A 17582-nucleotide genomic window follows, 5' to 3' on the forward strand; every position below is an offset into this window, starting at 1 on the left:
ACACTGTTTACAAAAATTATGTAAGTTTTATTCACATAGTTAATTTTATTGAGGATCCCATTACTGTTTCTATTAGGGCATGTCAGAAGACTTCGAAGTAAGCAAAACCAAAAGAGTAAAAACTATCTTTTCGCTTTTTGCATTATTGGATTTAAGTAGAATTGTAAAATTAAAGAAGTAAACAGAGTAGTACTCTTCCAAAGCAACTCAAAAGCTCCAAAATTTCTGTGAATCTCCCCAAGAACACTTTTTGGATCTTTAATTCGAAGTGATCGGCAATGAAGAATCCGACACTCTTTGCTCCAAAAAGTCCACACTTTTTCCAGCCTATTCTTCCCGGTTTCAAGAGCCACATCGTAAGTAATCTCTCTGTTTCTCTCTCTCTGAACATATAGACTCATGTCACAGTTCTACTCGTTTGTTGCAGAAAATCCCTGTGAAGTTCTTCTCCAAGCATATAGAGGGAAAACACGAGGGAAATACTGTCTATTTGAGATCATATCCTTCGAGGAGAACGTGGAAAGTGAAGATGGAGGGCCATAAACTCACTGAAGGTTGGAAAGAGTTCGTGGAGGCACATGATCTTCGAGTCGGTGACTTCGTCGTCTTCAAACACAAAGGAGACATGTTGTTCCATGTGACTGCTATAGGACCCAGTTGCTGTGAAGTCCAATACGCACCATCTCGTAGCCACGACAGAAACGAAGAGAGTGATGAAATTGGTATAACATAATCATCATTCAGAGAGCATTTAGATTTATCTAGACTCTTTACTATTTGTTAAGCGTTAGATTTCTGCTTCAGGGGAATCTTCAAGAAATGAGAAAATTATTGAGGAGAATGTGAAAACAGAACCTGATCAGTTTTCACCAGATCTAACATGTTTTAGCCAATCTGTGACCGCTTCAAACCTAACGAGAGATTTAGTGGTTAGTTAGTTATGATTGTGTTCCATATATCGATTTTAGAGTTTGAGTATGTGTGACTGTGTTTGTGTTTGTGTTTGATAACTACTGCAGGGTATTCCCAGAGATTTCGCAAAGCGATATGGTTTGAACATAGGTAGGCATGAGATAGTTTTGATGGACGAAGAAGGAAATACATGGGAATCAGAAGTTAAAAGTTACAAGTCTGGTCGGGTTTTTATAGCTGGAGGTTGGACAAGTCTCTGCACTGCAAATAAATTAGAAGTTGGAGATTCTTGTACATTTAAACTGCTCCGCAACCCGAAAATTCCCGTGTTTCGGCTCTGCAGCCGCCCAAAGGCTGGAGCAGAGGCTCGGCCACACAAGAGATCTCGAGTCCAAAGTAGCAGCGGGGGGAGTAGACAGAAGCATGACGTGAGGCAGAAGTTAGATGAAGAAGGAGGGCCATCTCGTTGCACTCGGTCATCTAACAAGGCTACTGGTGATCAAGAAAAGTTGCAGCAAACGCAATCTTGCTTTATCTTTGATCATGTGGCTAAGGTGAAACAGAGCGTTGAAGATACTTTAAATAGTATTAGACGGTTCCGGGCTAAACTCGAGACAAAGGAACATAATTTGGAAGCTTTGTTACAGGAAACGAAAACTAAGTTATGATTTGAAACATGATCTACGCATGTATGGAGCGTTAGGTTGGACTTTTTATAGCACTCTCCCACGTAATATTAAACTACTAGCTACAATGGGGGATCAAGAAAGCACATTCGTTTTAGGGTTTAATTTATTTTAGGGTTTCTTCAGTAAGAGTTTTTAGATTTTCTTTTAACAAAAAGGTTAAATGTTTAGATTCTTTTACCAATATAGTACTCACTAGAAATATACTCCACCTCAGGTAATGCAGAGGCCATAAATACTAGCTGAGTTCCCTGACTCATTAATGGAAAATAAATGTTGTGACTCATTAAAACAGGTAGCGGGATGTCTAATAAATAAGAGGAGCCATGAGATGATAACGAAAAGACACTGATCTTTAACTTAGACTTGAGTCATTTTTTTGTTGAACAATGGCGGATCCAGTTCTTCAATCTACGACAAACCCACATTTCTTTCAGCCTCTTCTTCCTTGCTTCGACTCCTACCTCGTACTCTGTCTCTGTCCCTTTCTACGAGCATTAGCTTATTGAGAAAGGTGGTTTCGTTTTAAAAACTCTTTTTCATATTTTTGCAGAACACTCCTGTAACCTTCTAATTTGTAAAGATTAAGTTATTTGGATCTTTATGTTTGTTTGTTTTTTTTTTTTTTTTTTTTTTTTTAACTAAAATATATTTATAGAATTGGGCTTCCCAGAAAATGGGCCTGGCCTTGAACAAATACAATTCAGAAAACAGCCACAAAAAGGGTTAAACGGAAAAGTCGAATGCTTCACCGGAGAGAAGATCCGGACCTGCTGATGGACGGAGGCAAAGAATGAGATAGATAACCCAGCAAACACAAGACCCACGGTTTAGTTACCACATTTGGATCTTTATGTTGTTGATTCATTTAGTTACCACATTTATATCAAGATTTTTTTTTTTCAACTCTTTTTTTACATTTATATCTAGAGATATTGGTAGAAAAATGTAATGAGTTTATTATGTTACTTCTTCTTTTTTATATACAGAAGATTTATTTCTTTTACATTAAACTTTATATATTGACCCATACATTCTAATAGAAACAGTTAACATAGTGATTTATCTTTTTGTCAACCATTTAATTAACATGCATAAGATTGGTCAATTTATTCCCTGCTTTATGTGATTTAGTTAGTTTTTTCATAAGTTAAATAACAGAGACTAATGAAGACTCTGTTTATAAGTCTGTGCTTAAACAAATTATGTACGTTAATTCTCTGTAAGTTTTATTCACATAGTTGACTTTATTGAGGATCCCATACTGTTTCTATTATTGCATGTCAGAAGACTTCGAAGTAGGCCAAACCAAAAGAGTACAACATATCTTTTTACTTATTTGCATTATTGGATTTAAAAGAAAACAGAGTACTCTTCCAAAGCAACTCAAAAGCTCTAAACTTTCTGTGAATCTCCCCAAGAACAACAACAACCTTCGGATCTTTAGTTCGAAGTGATCGGCAATGAACAACCCGACACTCTTTTCTCCTAAAAGTCCACACTTTTTCCAGCCTCTTCTTCCCGGTTTCAAGAGCCACATCGTAAGTAATCTCTCTGTTTCTCTCTCTCTGAACATATAGACTCATGTCACAATTCTATTCGTTTGTTGCAGAACATTCCTGTGAAGTTCTTCTCCAAGTATATCAAGGGGAAACACGAAGGAAAGACCGTAAAATTGAGATCAGATTCTTCGAAGAGAACATGGAAAGTGAAGATTGAGGGCCATACGCTCACCGACGGTTGGAAAGAGTTTGTGGAGGCACATGATCTTCGAATCAGTGACTTCGTCATCTTCAAACACAAAGGAGACATGTTCTTCGATGTCACTGCTTTAGGATCCAGTTGCTGTGAGGTCCAATACGCACCATCTTGTAGTCACGGTGAAAACGAAGAGAGTGATGAAATTGGTAAAACTATTCAATGAGCATTTAGATTTATCTAGACTCTTTACTATTTGTGAACCGTTAATTTTCTGCTTCAGGGGAATCTTCAAGAAAGGAGAAAGAAATTGAGGAGAATATAGAAACAGAACCCGATCAGTTTTCATCAGATCTAACATGTTTTAGCCAATCTGTGACCACTTCAAACCTAATGAGAGATTCAGTGGTTAGTTAGTTGTTACTATATTCCATATATTGATTTTACAGTTTAAGTATGTGTGAGTATATATAATCCCCAATGCAATTTGATGACTGATGCAGGGTGTGCCCAGAGATTTCGCAAAGCGATATGGTTTCAACATAGGAAGGCATGAGATAGTTTTGATGAACGAAGAAGGAAAGCCATGGGAATCAGAAGTTATAAGTTATAAGTCTGGTAAAGTTATTGTAGCTGGAGGTTGGAAAAGTCTCTGCACTGAAAGTAAATTAGAAGTTGGAGATTCTTGTACATTTAAACTGCTTCACAACGCCAAAATGCCCGTGTTTCGGCTCTGCAGCAAGCTCCCAAAGGCTGGAGCAGAGGCTCGGCCACTCAAGAGAGCTCGAGTCCAAAGATGGAGCCAAGAGAGTAGATCGAAGCATGACGTGAGGGAGAAGATAGCTGAAGAAGGAGAACCTTCTCGTCGCAATCGCACATCTAACAAGTCTACTGGTGATCAAGGAAAGTTGCAGCAAACGCAATCTTGCTTTATCTTTGATCATGTGGCTAAGGTGAACCAGAGCGTTGATAACATGGGTAAAAGGCAATGTATAAATGAGTCTTGTTGATTTTCAAGAACATCTACAAGGTCTAGCTAACTTGTCCAACTTTTGTGAAAACAGGAAAGCTTCTGAGAAAGAAACATGTGAACAAGAGGATTCCTGAAACAGAAGCAAAGTCTTTTTCATTATACAAGTCTTGTTTCGTTGCATATGTAACAGATTGGAACCTACGAGAGGATACACTGGTTGGTACTTCAGATCTACTGTTGATTCCTTTTGAGAGCCGTGAAGGTTGATTACTCATGTTTAAAATTTTACTTTGCAGTCTCTTCCAAGGAATTTTGTTAGGTCCGATGGTCTGATTAAAGGAAGTAACAAGATTGTTCTAATGAATGAAGGAGCAAGGACATGGACGCTTATTCTGAAGTTTAGGGATTCACGTAGATCGTTTTACAGTAGGGGTGGCTGGAGAAGTTTCTGCCGTGAGAATGGGCTTAAACCTGGAGATTCTGTCACGTTTAAACTGGAGAGTAGCAACACAAAAACGCCTCTACTCCTTTTCTCCATTGCAGAATCAAAGAGTGCTTCCACAAAAGATAGGACCCGATTTCTGACACTAACTGTCACACCATCCAGTATCCGCAGTTCCAGACTTGTAAGTTTTGTTCCCTTGTTTTTGGTATTGATGCTTTGTGAAGTGCACAGAGTATATAAGCTAATTGTCTCCCTTTCTTTGCAGTATCTTTCGAAGAAGTTTATTAGTGTTAACAAGATGGAAAGGGCAGGAGGGAAGAAGATAACTCTATTGGACAAGAATGGAGAAGAGTGGCCAGTGACCTTACTGATGGATAAAAGATATACAAGGATGGTTTTGGGTTCAGGGTTGAGAGAATTCTGCAATGCTATTGGCGTTAAGGCATATGAATCTGTGGTGTTGGAGTTGGTTTGGGAAGAGACAACAACTCTTCCTATGTTCAAATTCTGCTCCAAGATCAAGACTTGACTCTAATTTGCACCCAAGTTATTATAAGTAAGAATGGTCTGTTTTAGTGAGCTCACAACCTATGCAGTATGAATCCAGTGTAGTCTTTCTATTTATGTCAACAACATTTACTCTAATAAGGGTCTTGAAAACAAGTAATAACAATATATAAGTTCTATCTATTATCACTATTCTGTAATATCATCTGCGTAAGTTAGAGCTTAGAAGCTTTCTGCATAACAATTGATCAAAACGCTAATTACTCTAACTGGCCATTTCGGTTGGTTCTTGATTATTCTGATGCACAAACCTGTTATGATGTTTACATTTCTCTTAAAACTAACTTACACTATATAGATAACTATACTCTGCCTCAGCTAATGCAAAAGCCACAAAACTAGATTATATCTCCAAATAGAAAATAAAGAAAAAGGAGCAATGCCACCAAATCAGTAAACGAGATGTTAGCACCAATCTTTTTTTGGTAATGAATTTTCCTTCACCAAAAGAACAAAAAGTAGTGACTCATTTAATGAAAAGAGAATAAAAGGAGTGTTCATTAATGAAACAGGTAGCTGGAGCTCTCATTAATAAGAGGAACCATGCGAGGATTACCAAAAGAGTAAAAGACACTCATAAACTTAGACTGAATCATTTTTTTGTTTTGTTTTCTAGGGCTTTCTTTTCTTGGAAACGCTTTATCTAAATCTTTTGAACAATGGCGGATCCAGTTCTTCAATCTCCGAAAAACTCACATTTCTTCCAGCCACTTCTTCCCGGCTTCGACTCTTACCTTGTACTACTCTCTTATACGAGTAAATACAGCTTATGTTGAGAGAGATGGTTTCGTTTTAATAATCTCTTTTGCATGTTGTTGCAGAACATTCCTGTGAAGTTTTTCTCAAAACGCATACAAGGAAGAAACGAAGGAAGGACAGTGGAGCTAAGAACCGACGCGTCTGAAAAAACTTGGCAAGTTAAGATCCAAGGTCGGAGACTAACAGTGGGCTGGAAAGAGTTCGCCAGCGCGCATGATTTCCGAGTTGGGGATATTATCGTTTTCAGACACGAAGGATCTTTGGTATTTCATGTCACTGCATTGGGACCCAGTTGCTGTGAGATTCAATATGTACCGTCTTGCAATAATCAGGAGAACATTAGTAAGTTGTCTTCTGTTTTTACCTTCCCAGGAAATTCACATTTTGTTTTGAAGATTCTAACTTTTTTCTTCTTGTGATGCAGGTAACTTGTCGATGAAGCAGAGCATAAAAACAGAACTAGAGTCTTCACTCGACGAAGACAAAGTTAACATGGGTAAGTCAATGTACAAATAACTCTTGATTTGTTGGCGTTTTAACACCATCTACATGGTCTAACTTTTCCAACTTTTATAAAAATAGGAAAGTTTCCAAGAAAAAAACATGTGAAGAAGAGGATTCCTGAAGCAGAAGCCAAGTCTTTTTCATCAGACAAGTCCTGTTTCGTTGCACATGTAACAGATTCTAACTTACGAGAGGATACACTGGTTGGTACTTCAGATCTATTGTTGATTCCTTTGGAGAGATATGGAAGTTGTTACTCATGTTTAAATTTTTTACTTTGCAGTTTCTTCCAAGGAAGTTTGATAGGTCCGATGGTCTGATTAAAGGAAGTAACAAGATTGTTCTGATGAATGAAGAAGCAAGGACATGGACGCTTATTCTGAAGTTTAGGAATTCAAGTAGAACGTTTTACATGAGGGGTGGCTGGACAAGTTTCTCCATGAGCATGGGCTTAAACCTGGAGATTCCGTCACGTTTAAACTAGAGAGGAATAACACCAAAACGCCTCTTCTTCGTTTCTCCACTGCAGAATTAAAGAGTGTTTCCACTAAAGATTTCAACAAAATAAAGAGAAAGGAATCTGGTGACAGTAGCCAAAAAGTTCCATCATCGTCATCTTCAGTAAGTGAATACCGATTTTTGACACTAACCGTCACACCAGCCGCTCTCAAAGATGGTAGACTTGTAAGTTAAAACAACTCTCTAGGAGGAGTTTTGTTCCCTTGGTTTTGGTTATCATCAATGCTTTATGAAAGTTCACTTAGTTAGTGTAAGCTTATATTCTCCTTTGTTTGCAGCGTGTTCCAATCAAATTCATTAAGGGTAACCGAATGGAAAACCTAGGAATGAAGAAGATAACTCTGTTGGACAAGCATGGAGTAGAGTGGCCAGTGAATTTAGTCATGTACAAGGGAAATACACAGACGCGATTCGGTTCAGGGTTGAAAGAGTTTTTCAAGGCTAATGGCATCGAGGCATGCAAATCTTTTGTGTTGGAGTTGGTTTGAGAAGACAAAACAACTCTTCCTATGCTCAAGTTCTGCTCCAAGGCCAAGAATTGACTCTAATTTGCATCCAACTTGTTCACAAGTATAATCTTTTATATTGAATTCATCACCTATGTGGTATGAATCTAATGTAGTTATGAACTTTTTAGGTAAGAGTCAATGCGTCTATTTAAGTCAACAAAATATTTACCTACTTATGGGTCTAAATGAGTCTGTCACATGAATGGCAAACAATATGGCAATTCACGAACATTTAAATTCTACGTATAATCACCCTTTATTACCATAGAAGTCATTGTGTAATAGTATCTACATCACTATTGTAACTTTGTAAGCTAAAAAGCTCTGCTGATTTTCAAATGTTGTAACATACCACATCACTGAGCGTCGATCATCTTGGTGTCCATATCTCTCACCGGAGGTTTGGATTTTGTACAGACCAATGGAGTTGAAGTTGTAGGGTCTGACCAAGAATCGGCAGCCTGATATTTTACCTCTGGATCTTTGTTCCCATTTGCTACATCCTCTTGATGATCTGTTGCAGAGTCATCAATCGAAGAGTTGGACTCGGAATCCAATGTATCAATCCTTTCAACCTCACTACAACATTCAGAGGCCAATACTGATGGTGATGGTGATGGCGATGGTGATGGTGATGGTGATGGCGATGGTGATGGTGATTGCTCGCATACAGGGTCTTCAATGGTCGCATGGGTGCTGCTTCTGCTTTCAATAGCTCCTACCATTGAACTCTCAACTAACTCTTTTACGCAAGATTCTGTGTCCAATGTGTCTGTTTTCTTCTCGTCTTTAACTTCTGATCTAAGACATGAAGATGACGACCGAGCTTGAATCCTGCATGACAACAGAGAAACATAAGAAACTCACAAGCTCAACAACATTAGTCTGTTTATATTTTTCATCATATACAATCAATTTACGCAACTCTTAATGATGAAGTAAACACCCTCAATCTTGTGGTTATAGATTAGATTTACACGGAGAGCTGAACAACAAAAGACAGGAGGAAATAACAGCTTACCTGCTGTAGAGGAGCATATAAGCTCTTTGAGAAAGGACATCTTCTAATTCAACACTTTCTATCTGAGAGTATTTTCGATTACGGTTAGAGATTGCTCAACATTTATGGAATCATCACAATTTCATGCTAACAAGAAGAGCGGAAAGTAAATGAGTGTTACCTCGGAATCATCTATTCTATACCAGTTTCCGCAAAAATCCTTAATGTAGCATATGTAATGGCCGAAGAATGATGCATTCAGCATATCTAAATGGACAATCACTGCATAGAGTTTATATACATCTGATCCATCTCCGCCTTCACTCATGTAAGGATTAAGATCCAATGTCTCGGGAAAACTTATTCTTTTGTTCAATTTTCCGTATCTTCCTCCCTGTACATAATAATTTCACAGATGTATTTTAAAGACAACTTCTTCCAAGAAGAATCTAGCAAAAGGTAGGGGAATGCCACAAATACCTGATATCTTTTTAAGGCAATAGTAAGAATATTTGGAGCGCGTCGAATCGTAAGACGCTTACATGCTTTTACATAGTCACTACACCTGGACAGAAAGAATAGTATCGGGTTTAAGAAACTTAGTCAATTTGTCAACTAATCAACTAACACATTGCTTAAGAAACATAGCTTTTATACCTATCACATTTGTACATATTATCTCCATGAAGCCACTCTTCGGCTGTAAATTGATCAAGACATTCCTCCAAAGACCCCGCATCCCCATGCATCTCAACGATTAGATCCATCATATTTTCATATTGGTCAGAAACATGATTGCAAACAGTACATTGAACCTGGAAATTTGAAAATGCAGCAAATCAGGGAAAAAGCTCCACACACAGAGGAACATTAGAAGTTAATGTAAGTTTATCACAGGAAGGATCTTGATCGTTTTTATCAACTGAAATCAAGTTACATATATTCTCAATGGAGGCAGCCAGCTAAAGACAAAATAAGTAGCATGTTGAATTCTAACATGTATATGTATAACATGGAATTTCGTAAGATCCCAATAATTCTAGAGAGTGGAATTTCATCTATTGCTCGCTTGCCTTAATAGATGGACATCTGATATTTAGATCAGGAAATATCACCTGTGATTGAAGGAGACCTCCAAATATATACTGAATAAGTGTTGTTTCTTGTGAACGAGGAGGCACTATTTTTTCTCCACCGAATTCATCAAGGCAAACAGACTGCATCATATCAATCGCATACCTGCAGTATGTGAGTTGTATAAATCCATCAGTTGGGAGATTCACAGACTAAACACCACTAGGAATTAGCTATTTTCATGAGCAAGAGATACTGACCTCATGAACTCATGAGCATCCTCCTGTCTTCCATATCCAAGAGTTCCACCAATATTAGTTAACCGTGAAATAATGTTCATTGGTGAAAAAGGGAACCGACTTTGACTCGCTCTCTCAACATGGGTTTGAAATTCACAGAGGAAGCACCAATCGTTGCGCATACCTGTCAAACAAAACGTAGAATCAAAGCTAAAGCGAATACAGAAAACCACAAACGAAAGAGTTTGAAGCATTAGTGCAAAAATGAAAAGAAAGAAGTTTTACATTCTCTCTTGTGGCCTTTCTCCAGCAGATATGCAACAAGAGGACGTGTCCAGGAAAGGCATTGTAGAATCACATTGGCGAAACAACTGAAAGAGGAGTAAAGAAGATCATATTCAAGGGAGAAAAAAAAAATCCATTCCTTCAACTGATACTGTTAAGATATACTAGAAAGTAGATGAACACAAACCTATTTCCACAATTCATGAGCCCACAGGGAGCCAATTCTGGATTGTCCCAGTTAAAATATTCAACAAATTCTTCATATGGAAAAAGAACCTGCAGAAGATGCAAAACAAAAGTACAAGTTAACACAAAGACTCTATCAAGAGAGTGTCAACATGAGGAAAAAGAAGACACATTACTTCTCTTGGCTTGAGACTACTCTTGTTTTGGCCCCGTTCGGAAATCAGTGCAATACTAGACGCAGAACTATCCCCGAATGGAGAAGCTCTGAACCTTAAGCCATTCTTTGCAGATGGTGTTAATGTAGTAATCCCATAATCCCTGCAGTTTCTTTGATGACCCGAACTCCAATCTGACCTTTGGCACTCTGCTGAGCTGATAGCAAACAGACCATTCAGACAAAGATACTCAATTTCGAAAATATGCACTAAAACCAATTTTATTTTTTTGGGTAACAATGTGAAAAATTTATACCATTTTCGAATTTGTGAGAGAAGTTACAAAGAAAACAAGTAGCTGAACAAAGAAATCTACAGAAAATAAAGAAACAACATCACAGCTCAAACATCAATTGAACACTAGCGAAAACTCGGAGCAAAGCCGCGGGAAGAAACACCAAGATAATCCAAACTATCTGAGCTCATACAAATTAAGTTCACAAAAGTATCTAAGCAACAACTTCCAAACCCATGATTCTTCTATTGAAAAGCTCAAGACTTTGAAAATTGAAAAGAATTACACATCGCAAGCTCAAAGCAAGCAAACTAAATCAATCTTTCAATTACGCTAAGCTCGAGATGATCCCAACAAAGAGACTGAATTTGAGGGCATACCAGTATCGAACGGATTTGCAGCGGGAGCATTTCTTGGTGGAAAAATTCCCACAGACAGAGCAATCCTCAGCATCAACCGCCATGAAGTCCCTGTCGAAACCTCCGGCGGCGGCGGCTCCGATGTCGAAGTACTTAGCGGCGGTGTTTTTGAGAAAGTAAAAAACACCAACGGCGAGGAAAAATAGAGTCGCTATAAGGCGAGTGAAGACAGAGAGATCCAACGGAAAACCAACCTCATGCATCTAATTCGCTTCTCAAAATCATCGATCTCTTCTCCCTTCTCGTGTCTTCTGTATCTTTTATATATTTCAAGTATTCACCTTTTTTTTTTCTTTGTCTGTTCAAGAATTACCGCTTCGTTGATTTTTGTTACTTAGTAGAGAAGACAGTGTTCTATGTTGTTGGGTTTGGGCCTTTCCAATGCAATTACAAAGATTGGGCCTTTATATGCTTTTTTGTTTTCCTTTTTCAACTACGTTTTTTGTCGTTACCTTGTAATAATTCCTTTTTTTGGCTATGATTACTTTTCTTTTCCTTAATAAAACTATATTGGTTACGACAAAAAAAAAAAAAAAACTACTGTATATTGGTTTTGTATTGTTTTTGGCTATGGCTTGTTGCAGCAGATAAAGTCATTTTTTGTTTACCATTTCAATGCAGTGATGCAGATAAGGAAAAAAAAAAAACCATTTTAAGTTGTTATCACTTATCAGATACTAATTAATAAATATTATGGAAATACGACATTAGTCCGCCAACAGAGAACAAGAACATTATAAACTTTACGATTAATTAACAAAATGAAAAAAGGGAAAATAAAACAACTACATCTTAAACAAAGTCATATAATAAAAACAGAGGTTACAAGAGTCTTCAGTTTCACATTTAAACTTGATTATTACTTGAAGATGTTATCTTCTCCTCTCTCTGTGCCAAATTCAAATTGTTAGAAATTTGAACAAAACCAAAACCGAAACTAAAAGATTGTTATAAGAATGATAATATTACAGATTACAGATCATACCTAACTTAACTTGTTGATTTCCTGCAATGAATCTTCTAATTTCTGTTCCATTGTTTCAAGCTCTGCTTGGAACCGTCTGATACTAGTTAAAGTATCTACAACGCTCTCTTTCACCTTAGCCACGTGATCTGTGACAGAGCAAGCTTGCGTTTTCTGTAAGTTTCCTTGTTTACCACTGGATTTGTTAGATGCTCGAGACGGTTCTCCTTTTTCAGCTGTCTTCTCCCTTTTCTCAAGCTCCGGTCCCATTTTAGTTGCTCGAGAAGGTTCTCCCTTATCTGTTTCCTGGCTCCCATTATGGACTCGAGCTCTCTTGTGTCTCCTATCCTCTGCTTCGAATGAGGGTTGCTCTATCTGAAAACAAGTCGTTGTTTGATTTAGCAAAACCTAAAACGTGGACTGCAAGCTATTTGAAATACTGACCTTGGAGAAGAACTTGAATAAAGGACTTAAGCCTCCTCGAATCAACTCCAAAGTTAGTGACTCCCCTGCGCCTACTTCATTTGCGGCACAGAAACTTTTCCAGTCATTACCACCAAATATATGCATCCCTCCTCTATTATCAACCTGAAGCTTCATCGACCATTCAACTCTGTCTTTGTCCACCAGAATTATCTCCCCCGGATGTATGAGTCCATTCCCTTTCGTGAAACTTACCGGTAGATGCTGCAAAAGTATTCAGAATTAAAAAGACACTGCACTGAAGAAACCAGAGATAGAGGTTTCGAAAAGTCACCTGTTTGCCAATCTCAAGGCTGTTTAGTGTAGGAGTTAACTTCACAAACCGACTTTCTCCGATGCGGCTACAGAGCTGAAACACGGGCGTTTTCGCATTTTGCAGCAGTTTGAATGTGCAAGAATCTCCACCTTTTAATTTATTTTCGCTGCAGAGACTTTTCCAACCTCCAACAATAAAAACCTGACCAGACATTCTACTCCTTACTTCTGATTCCCATGACTTTCCTTCTTCATTCATCAATACTATCTCATGCATTCCTTTGTCTAAACCGTTTCGTTTTGCGAAATCCCTGGGCAGAGTCTGCATCAGTCATCAAATTGCATTGGGACTTATATACACTCACACAGATTTGAACTATAAATAAACATAACAACACCAAAGAAACCGTTAATCTGACTAACCACAAGATCATTTGATATGTTTGAGTGCGTTACGGATTGGCTAAAACAATTCAGATCTGCTGAAGACTGATCATATTCTTTTTGCAAATTCTCCTCAACTTCTCTCTCGGATATTTCTGAATCAGAAATTGAAACGTTTCAAGAATAGAAAAGAGTCTAAATAAATGTAAATGTGGTCACTGAATGATGATTCAATCATACCAACTTCACCACTCTCTTCGCCTTCTTCATGGCTGATAGACTGTGGGTATTGGATCTCACAGCAACTAGGTCCCAAAGCAGTGACATGGAACACCATGTCTCCTTCGTGTCTAAAGACAACGAAGTCGCGGATACGAAGATCATGTGCCTCCACGAACTCTTTCCAACCTTCGGTGAGTCTGTTGCCATCCATCTTCACTTCCCATGTTCTCTTCGACGCATCTGCTCTCAACTTTACAGTCTCGCCCTCGTGTTTTCCCTCGATGTGCTCGGAGAAGAACTTCACAGGAATATTCTGCAACAGAGAAACAGAACCGTGAGACTATAAGTTCATACAGATTGAGAGAAAGACAGAGACAGAGAGATTCCGTACGAGGTTTCTCTGGAATCCGGGGAGAAGAGGCTTGAAGAAGTGTTTGTTTGTCGGAGATAACTGTGATGCATTCGCCATTCCGATCACTCCAACAAAGCAAAAAAGTTTTCTCGGCGACTTAATGTAATAAAATACAAGGAATAGACTTTCTTGTCTACTTCATTATATAACCATTTCACAATAAATGAATTGAGATGAAAATCTCTTTCAAATTTCAAAATTTTCTACAGAAAGATACTTCATTTGTTCTTAAAAATAATGATTTTTGTAAAAGTTTCACATAAATTAAGACACATTATGACAACACCATTCACTGAATCAGTGACATTAAACATTTTTCTGTTTTCCATAACTCTGAACCAATAGTATTCATATAACTAAATTCAAATATTTTCAATCAATGTTTTTTTTTAAAAAAAAGATTTTAATTTATTTTTCCAGTTTCAAAATTTTCAAGATTAAAGATATTCCTTATGTTCCAATAATAATGATTTTCTAAAACTTTCACACAAAATTAAGAAACAGTTAATAAATTATGAAGGCACCATTCACTGAATCACTGATATTAAACACTATATGTTTTCTACAACTTTGGACCATAGTATTCATATAATTTCAAATATACAATCAATGATTTATTTTAAAAGACTTTCATTTTTTTGAAGTTTCAAAATTTTCAAGATTAAAGATATTCCTTATGTTTCTATAATAATGATGTTCTAAAACTTTCACACAAAACAATTAATGAATTCTAACTTCACAAGTTACTCATACTAAGCATTTTCCCATATCTATGAACTATAATAATAGAAATTTAGATATTCTCAATTAATATTTTTTAAAGTTTACATTTTATTAACATTTTGTAAGTTTCATAGAGATTTTTACTAAACAAAAAAAAGAAGAAGATTCATAGAAAATGTAGATAATTAATTTTTATAGAACAAAAAGAGAGAGAGAAAAATCATTGTTTTAGGAATATAGGGAGAACAATTTAATTGAAAACAAAACTAAAATCTGAATAAAAAGGACAAAAAGGATTGGGGTCATGAGACTTGAAAGAGGGCAAAATAATGTTTAATTAACCCATTATATCTGAAATGAAAAGGGAAAAATAAAATAACTCCATCTTAAACAAAGTCATAGAATAAAATTATAGGGTCTTCAATTTCACATTTAAACTTGATTATTTTACTTGGAAGATGTTGTCTTCTCCTTTCTCTGTGCCAAGTTAAAAAATTGTTAGAAATTTGAGTAAAGCCAAACCTAAAAGATTGATATAATAATAATAATAACAACGTATCAAATTACAGATCGGACCTAGCTAGTTGAGTTCCTGCAATGAATCTTCTAGTTTACGTTTCATTGTCTCGAGCTCTGCTTGGAACCGCCCGATACTAGTTAACGTATCTACAACGCTCTCTTTCACCTTGGCCAACTGATCTGTTTTGACTGAGCAAGGTTTCGTGTGCTGCAAGTTTCCTTCAATACCACTAGATTTGTTAGATGCTCGAGAGGGTTCTCCCGTTTCAGCTATTTTCTCCCTTATCTCAACTTTCGGTCTCATTGTAGATGCTCGAGAGGGTTCTCCTTTTTCAGTTATCTCAAGCTTCGGTCCCATTGTAGATGCTCTAGAAGTTTCTGCTCCCTTATCTGTTTCCTGGCTCCTATTTTGGACTCGAGCTCTCTTGTGTCTCCCATCCTCTGCTTTGAATGAGGGTTGCTCCATCTGAAAACAAGTCGTTATTTGATTTAGCAAAACCTAAAACGTGGATTGCAAGCTATTTGACGTTCTTACTGACCTTGGAGCAGAACTTGAGCAAAGGACTTACACCTCCTTGGATCAACTCCAAAGCTAGTGACTCCCCTGCGCCTACTTCATTTGCGGCACAGAAACTTTTCCAGTCATTACCACCAATAATATACACAGCTCCTCTACTATCAACCTTAAGCATCATCGACCACTCAGCTCTGTCTTTGTCCACCAGAATTATCTTCCCTGGATTGATGAGTCCATTCACTTTCGTGAAACTTAACGGTAGATGCTGCAAAAATATTCAGAATTATAAAGACAGTCAGTGCATTGAAGAAACCAGAGACAGAGGTTTCCAAAAGTCACCTTTTACCAAGCGCAAGGCTGCTTGGTGTAGGAGTTAACTTCACAAACTTGCTTTCTCCAGTTATGTTCATACTCTCCACCTTTGTGCGGCTGCAGAGCTGAAACACGGGCGTTTTCGCCTTTTGCAACAGTTTGAATGTGCAAGAATCTCCAACATCTAATTTATTTTCGGTGCAGAAAGTTGTCCAACCTCCAACTAAATAAACCGCACCAGACATATAACTCTTTACTTCTGATTCCCATGACTTTCCTTCTTCGTTCATCAAAACTATCTCATGCCTTCCTTTACTAAAACCACTTCGCTTCACGAAATCTCTCGGCACACTCTGCATCAGTCATCAAATTGCATTAGGACTGATATAAACATAGAAAAAAACAAAGAAACCGCTAATCCGACAAACCACTGCATCTCTTGATATGTTTGAATGCGTCACGGATTGGCTAAAACAATTCAGATCTGATGAAGACTTATCAGATTCTTTTTGCACATTCTCTTCACCTTCTTTCTCGGATATTTCTGAATCAGAAAATAAACGTTTCAAGAATAGCCTAAGATAAATGTATAAAGGTTCATTGAATGATGATTCATACCATTTTCACCACTCTCTTCGCCTTCTTCATGTCTGCTAGACTGTGGGTATTGGATCTCACAGCAACTAGGTCCCAAAGCAGTGACATGGAACACCATGTCTCCTTCATGTCTAAAGACAACAAAGTCACCGATTCGAAGATCATGTGCCTCAACGAACTCTTTCCAACCTTCCGTGAGTCTATGACCCTCCATCTTTACTTCCCATGTTCTCTCCGACGCATCTGTTCTCAACGTTACAGTCTTGCCTTCGTGTTTTCCCTCGATGTGCTCAGAGAAGTAGTTCACAGGAATTTTCTGCAACAGAGAAACAGAACCATCATGAGACTATATGTTATGTTCAGACAGATTGAGAGAAAGAAAGATTGCGTACGAGGTTGCTCTGGAATCCGGGAAGAAGAGGCTGGAAGAAGTGTTGGTTAGTCGGAGACAAGGGTGATGCATTCGCCATTCCGATCACTCTAACAAAGCCAAAAGCCCAAAAGTTTTCTCGGTGACTTAATGTAATAAAATACAAAGGAGATTCTTGTCTACATTATATGTACGCCATTTCACAATAAATGAATTGACAAAAGACAAAATCTCTTTCAAATATCAGAATTTTTTAGATTAATAAAAAACAATATAAAAAAATGTGACAATACCATTCACTTGACAACACCATTCACTGACACTAAAGACTTTTGAAGTTTAGGAATAGAGGGAGTACATTTTGATAGAAAACAAAACTAAAATCTAAATCACAAAAGATAGCCTAACGAGATTTCTTTTTTTTTTTTTTGTGATCTTGTATATTGGCTTGTTGTTTAAGCCTGTAAGTTTGGCTGCTTTGGTTAGAGCATCATGGTTGTGTTTTTGATGCTTTTGTAATTGGCTTTCTGAAACTCTTTATCTAGATATATCATCAGTCGACAAAGAAAAAAAAACGATTCAGTTTCAGTGTGACAAGG

General features: G+C 37.4%; 7 protein-coding genes across 9 annotated transcripts; 3 read left to right on the forward strand and 4 right to left on the reverse strand.

Annotated features, from left to right (window-relative positions):
- The first annotated feature begins 192 nt into the window (after nt 1-192).
- On the forward strand, nt 193-1713 carry AT4G31640 (transcriptional factor B3 family protein). Its single transcript, NM_119313.3, has 4 exons — nt 193-356; nt 428-722; nt 805-929; nt 1020-1713. Exons 1-4 carry the CDS (start codon nt 279-281, stop codon nt 1578-1580), a joined length of 1059 nt encoding a protein of 352 aa, NP_194892.1. The 5' UTR covers nt 193-278; the 3' UTR covers nt 1581-1713.
- A 1201-nt stretch (nt 1714-2914) lies between these two features.
- Nucleotides 2915-5475, forward strand: AT4G31650 (Transcriptional factor B3 family protein; the record flags this gene model as incomplete). 2 transcript variants are annotated; one of them, NM_001342102.1, is made up of 7 exons in its annotated part: nt 2915-3139; nt 3211-3505; nt 3580-3704; nt 3800-4274; nt 4361-4485; nt 4566-4895; nt 4980-5475. In NM_001342102.1, 7 exons carry the CDS (start codon nt 3062-3064, stop codon nt 5241-5243), a joined length of 1692 nt encoding a protein of 563 aa, NP_001329870.1. The 2 variants fall into 2 exon arrangements, with proteins under 2 accessions (NP_001329870.1, NP_194893.1); NM_119314.1 differs by lacking the exon at nt 4361-4485 and having other exon boundaries at nt 3062-3139; nt 3211-3445; nt 3800-4249; nt 4980-5243.
- Nucleotides 5476-5934: 459 nt separating this feature from the next.
- Nucleotides 5935-7552, forward strand: AT4G31660 (AP2/B3-like transcriptional factor family protein). The gene is made up of 6 exons (NM_119315.6): nt 5935-6018; nt 6103-6382; nt 6465-6536; nt 6623-6747; nt 6828-7228; nt 7342-7552. The coding sequence occupies exons 1-5, from the start codon at nt 5941-5943 to the stop codon at nt 7026-7028; spliced, it is 756 nt and encodes a 251-aa protein (NP_194894.2). The 5' UTR covers nt 5935-5940; the 3' UTR covers nt 7029-7228; nt 7342-7552.
- A 112-nt stretch (nt 7553-7664) lies between these two features.
- On the reverse strand, nt 7665-11535 carry UBP18 (ubiquitin-specific protease 18). Its single transcript, NM_119316.5, has 11 exons — nt 11187-11535; nt 10533-10728; nt 10358-10446; nt 10171-10256; nt 9907-10069; nt 9688-9811; nt 9230-9387; nt 9053-9137; nt 8754-8966; nt 8594-8655; nt 7665-8406 (listed from the first exon to the last, which is right to left on the reverse strand). The coding sequence occupies exons 1-11, from the start codon at nt 11426-11428 to the stop codon at nt 7929-7931; spliced, it is 1896 nt and encodes a 631-aa protein (NP_194895.1). The 5' UTR covers nt 11429-11535; the 3' UTR covers nt 7665-7928.
- Nucleotides 11536-12181: 646 nt separating this feature from the next.
- AT4G31680 (Transcriptional factor B3 family protein) lies at nt 12182-14003 on the reverse strand (the record flags this gene model as incomplete). 2 transcript variants are annotated; one of them, NM_119317.3, is made up of 6 exons in its annotated part: nt 13925-14003; nt 13552-13846; nt 13351-13466; nt 12947-13249; nt 12634-12876; nt 12211-12564 (listed from the first exon to the last, which is right to left on the reverse strand). In NM_119317.3, exons 1-6 carry the CDS (start codon nt 14000-14002, stop codon nt 12211-12213), a joined length of 1389 nt encoding a protein of 462 aa, NP_194896.2. In that variant the 5' UTR covers nt 14003. The 2 variants fall into 2 exon arrangements, with proteins under 2 accessions (NP_001329279.1, NP_194896.2); NM_001342103.1 differs by lacking the exon at nt 13925-14003 and having other exon boundaries at nt 12182-12564; nt 13552-13877.
- Nucleotides 14004-15248: 1245 nt separating this feature from the next.
- Nucleotides 15249-15908, reverse strand: AT4G31685 (transcriptional factor B3 family protein; the record flags this gene model as incomplete). Its single annotated transcript, NM_001342104.1, has 2 exons — nt 15727-15908; nt 15249-15653 (listed from the first exon to the last, which is right to left on the reverse strand). The coding sequence occupies exons 1-2, from the start codon at nt 15880-15882 to the stop codon at nt 15249-15251; spliced, it is 561 nt and encodes a 186-aa protein (NP_001329280.1). The 5' UTR covers nt 15883-15908.
- Nucleotides 15909-15911: 3 nt separating this feature from the next.
- On the reverse strand, nt 15912-17102 carry AT4G31690 (transcriptional factor B3 family protein). The gene is made up of 5 exons (NM_001342105.1): nt 17006-17102; nt 16635-16929; nt 16445-16560; nt 16044-16369; nt 15912-15969 (listed from the first exon to the last, which is right to left on the reverse strand). Exons 1-5 carry the CDS (start codon nt 17081-17083, stop codon nt 15957-15959), a joined length of 828 nt encoding a protein of 275 aa, NP_001320107.1. The 5' UTR covers nt 17084-17102; the 3' UTR covers nt 15912-15956.
- Nucleotides 17103-17582: the final 480 nt, after the last annotated feature.

The sequence above is a fragment of the Arabidopsis thaliana genome, chromosome 4 (genome assembly GCF_000001735.4).
Source record: "Arabidopsis thaliana chromosome 4, partial sequence".
Classification (NCBI taxonomy): domain Eukaryota; kingdom Viridiplantae; phylum Streptophyta; class Magnoliopsida; order Brassicales; family Brassicaceae; genus Arabidopsis; species Arabidopsis thaliana.

Bases quoted from the DNA above. Each gene is read 5' to 3' on its own strand.
- AT4G31640 (NM_119313.3), top strand. From the start codon at position 279: ATGAAGAATCCGACACTCTTTGCTCCAAAAAGTCCACACTTTTTCCAG. The intron at 357-427 runs GTAAGTAATCTC...CGTTTGTTGCAG, and splicing joins CCGGTTTCAAGAGCCACATC to AAAATCCCTGTGAAGTTCTT. The intron at 930-1,019 runs GTTAGTTAGTTA...TAACTACTGCAG, and splicing joins ACCTAACGAGAGATTTAGTG to GGTATTCCCAGAGATTTCGC.
- AT4G31660 (NM_119315.6), top strand. From the start codon at position 5,941: ATGGCGGATCCAGTTCTTCAATCTCCGAAAAACTCACATTTCTTCCAG. The intron at 6,383-6,464 runs GTAAGTTGTCTT...CTTGTGATGCAG, and splicing joins CAATAATCAGGAGAACATTA to GTAACTTGTCGATGAAGCAG. The intron at 6,748-6,827 runs GTTGGTACTTCA...TTTACTTTGCAG, and splicing joins ACTTACGAGAGGATACACTG to TTTCTTCCAAGGAAGTTTGA.
- AT4G31690 (NM_001342105.1), bottom strand. From the start codon at position 17,083: ATGGCGAATGCATCACCCTTGTCTCCGACTAACCAACACTTCTTCCAG. The intron at 16,930-17,005 runs GTACGCAATCTT...TCTCTGTTGCAG, and splicing joins CCGGATTCCAGAGCAACCTC to AAAATTCCTGTGAACTACTT. The intron at 16,561-16,634 runs GTATGAATCATC...TTTCTGATTCAG, and splicing joins CGAAGAGAGTGGTGAAAATG to AAATATCCGAGAAAGAAGGT.
- UBP18 (NM_119316.5), bottom strand. From the start codon at position 11,428: ATGCATGAGGTTGGTTTTCCGTTGGATCTCTCTGTCTTCACTCGCCTT. The intron at 10,729-11,186 runs GTATGCCCTCAA...GTTTGCTATCAG, and splicing joins TGCAAATCCGTTCGATACTG to CTCAGCAGAGTGCCAAAGGT. The intron at 10,447-10,532 runs GTAATGTGTCTT...CATCTTCTGCAG, and splicing joins GTAGTCTCAAGCCAAGAGAA to GTTCTTTTTCCATATGAAGA.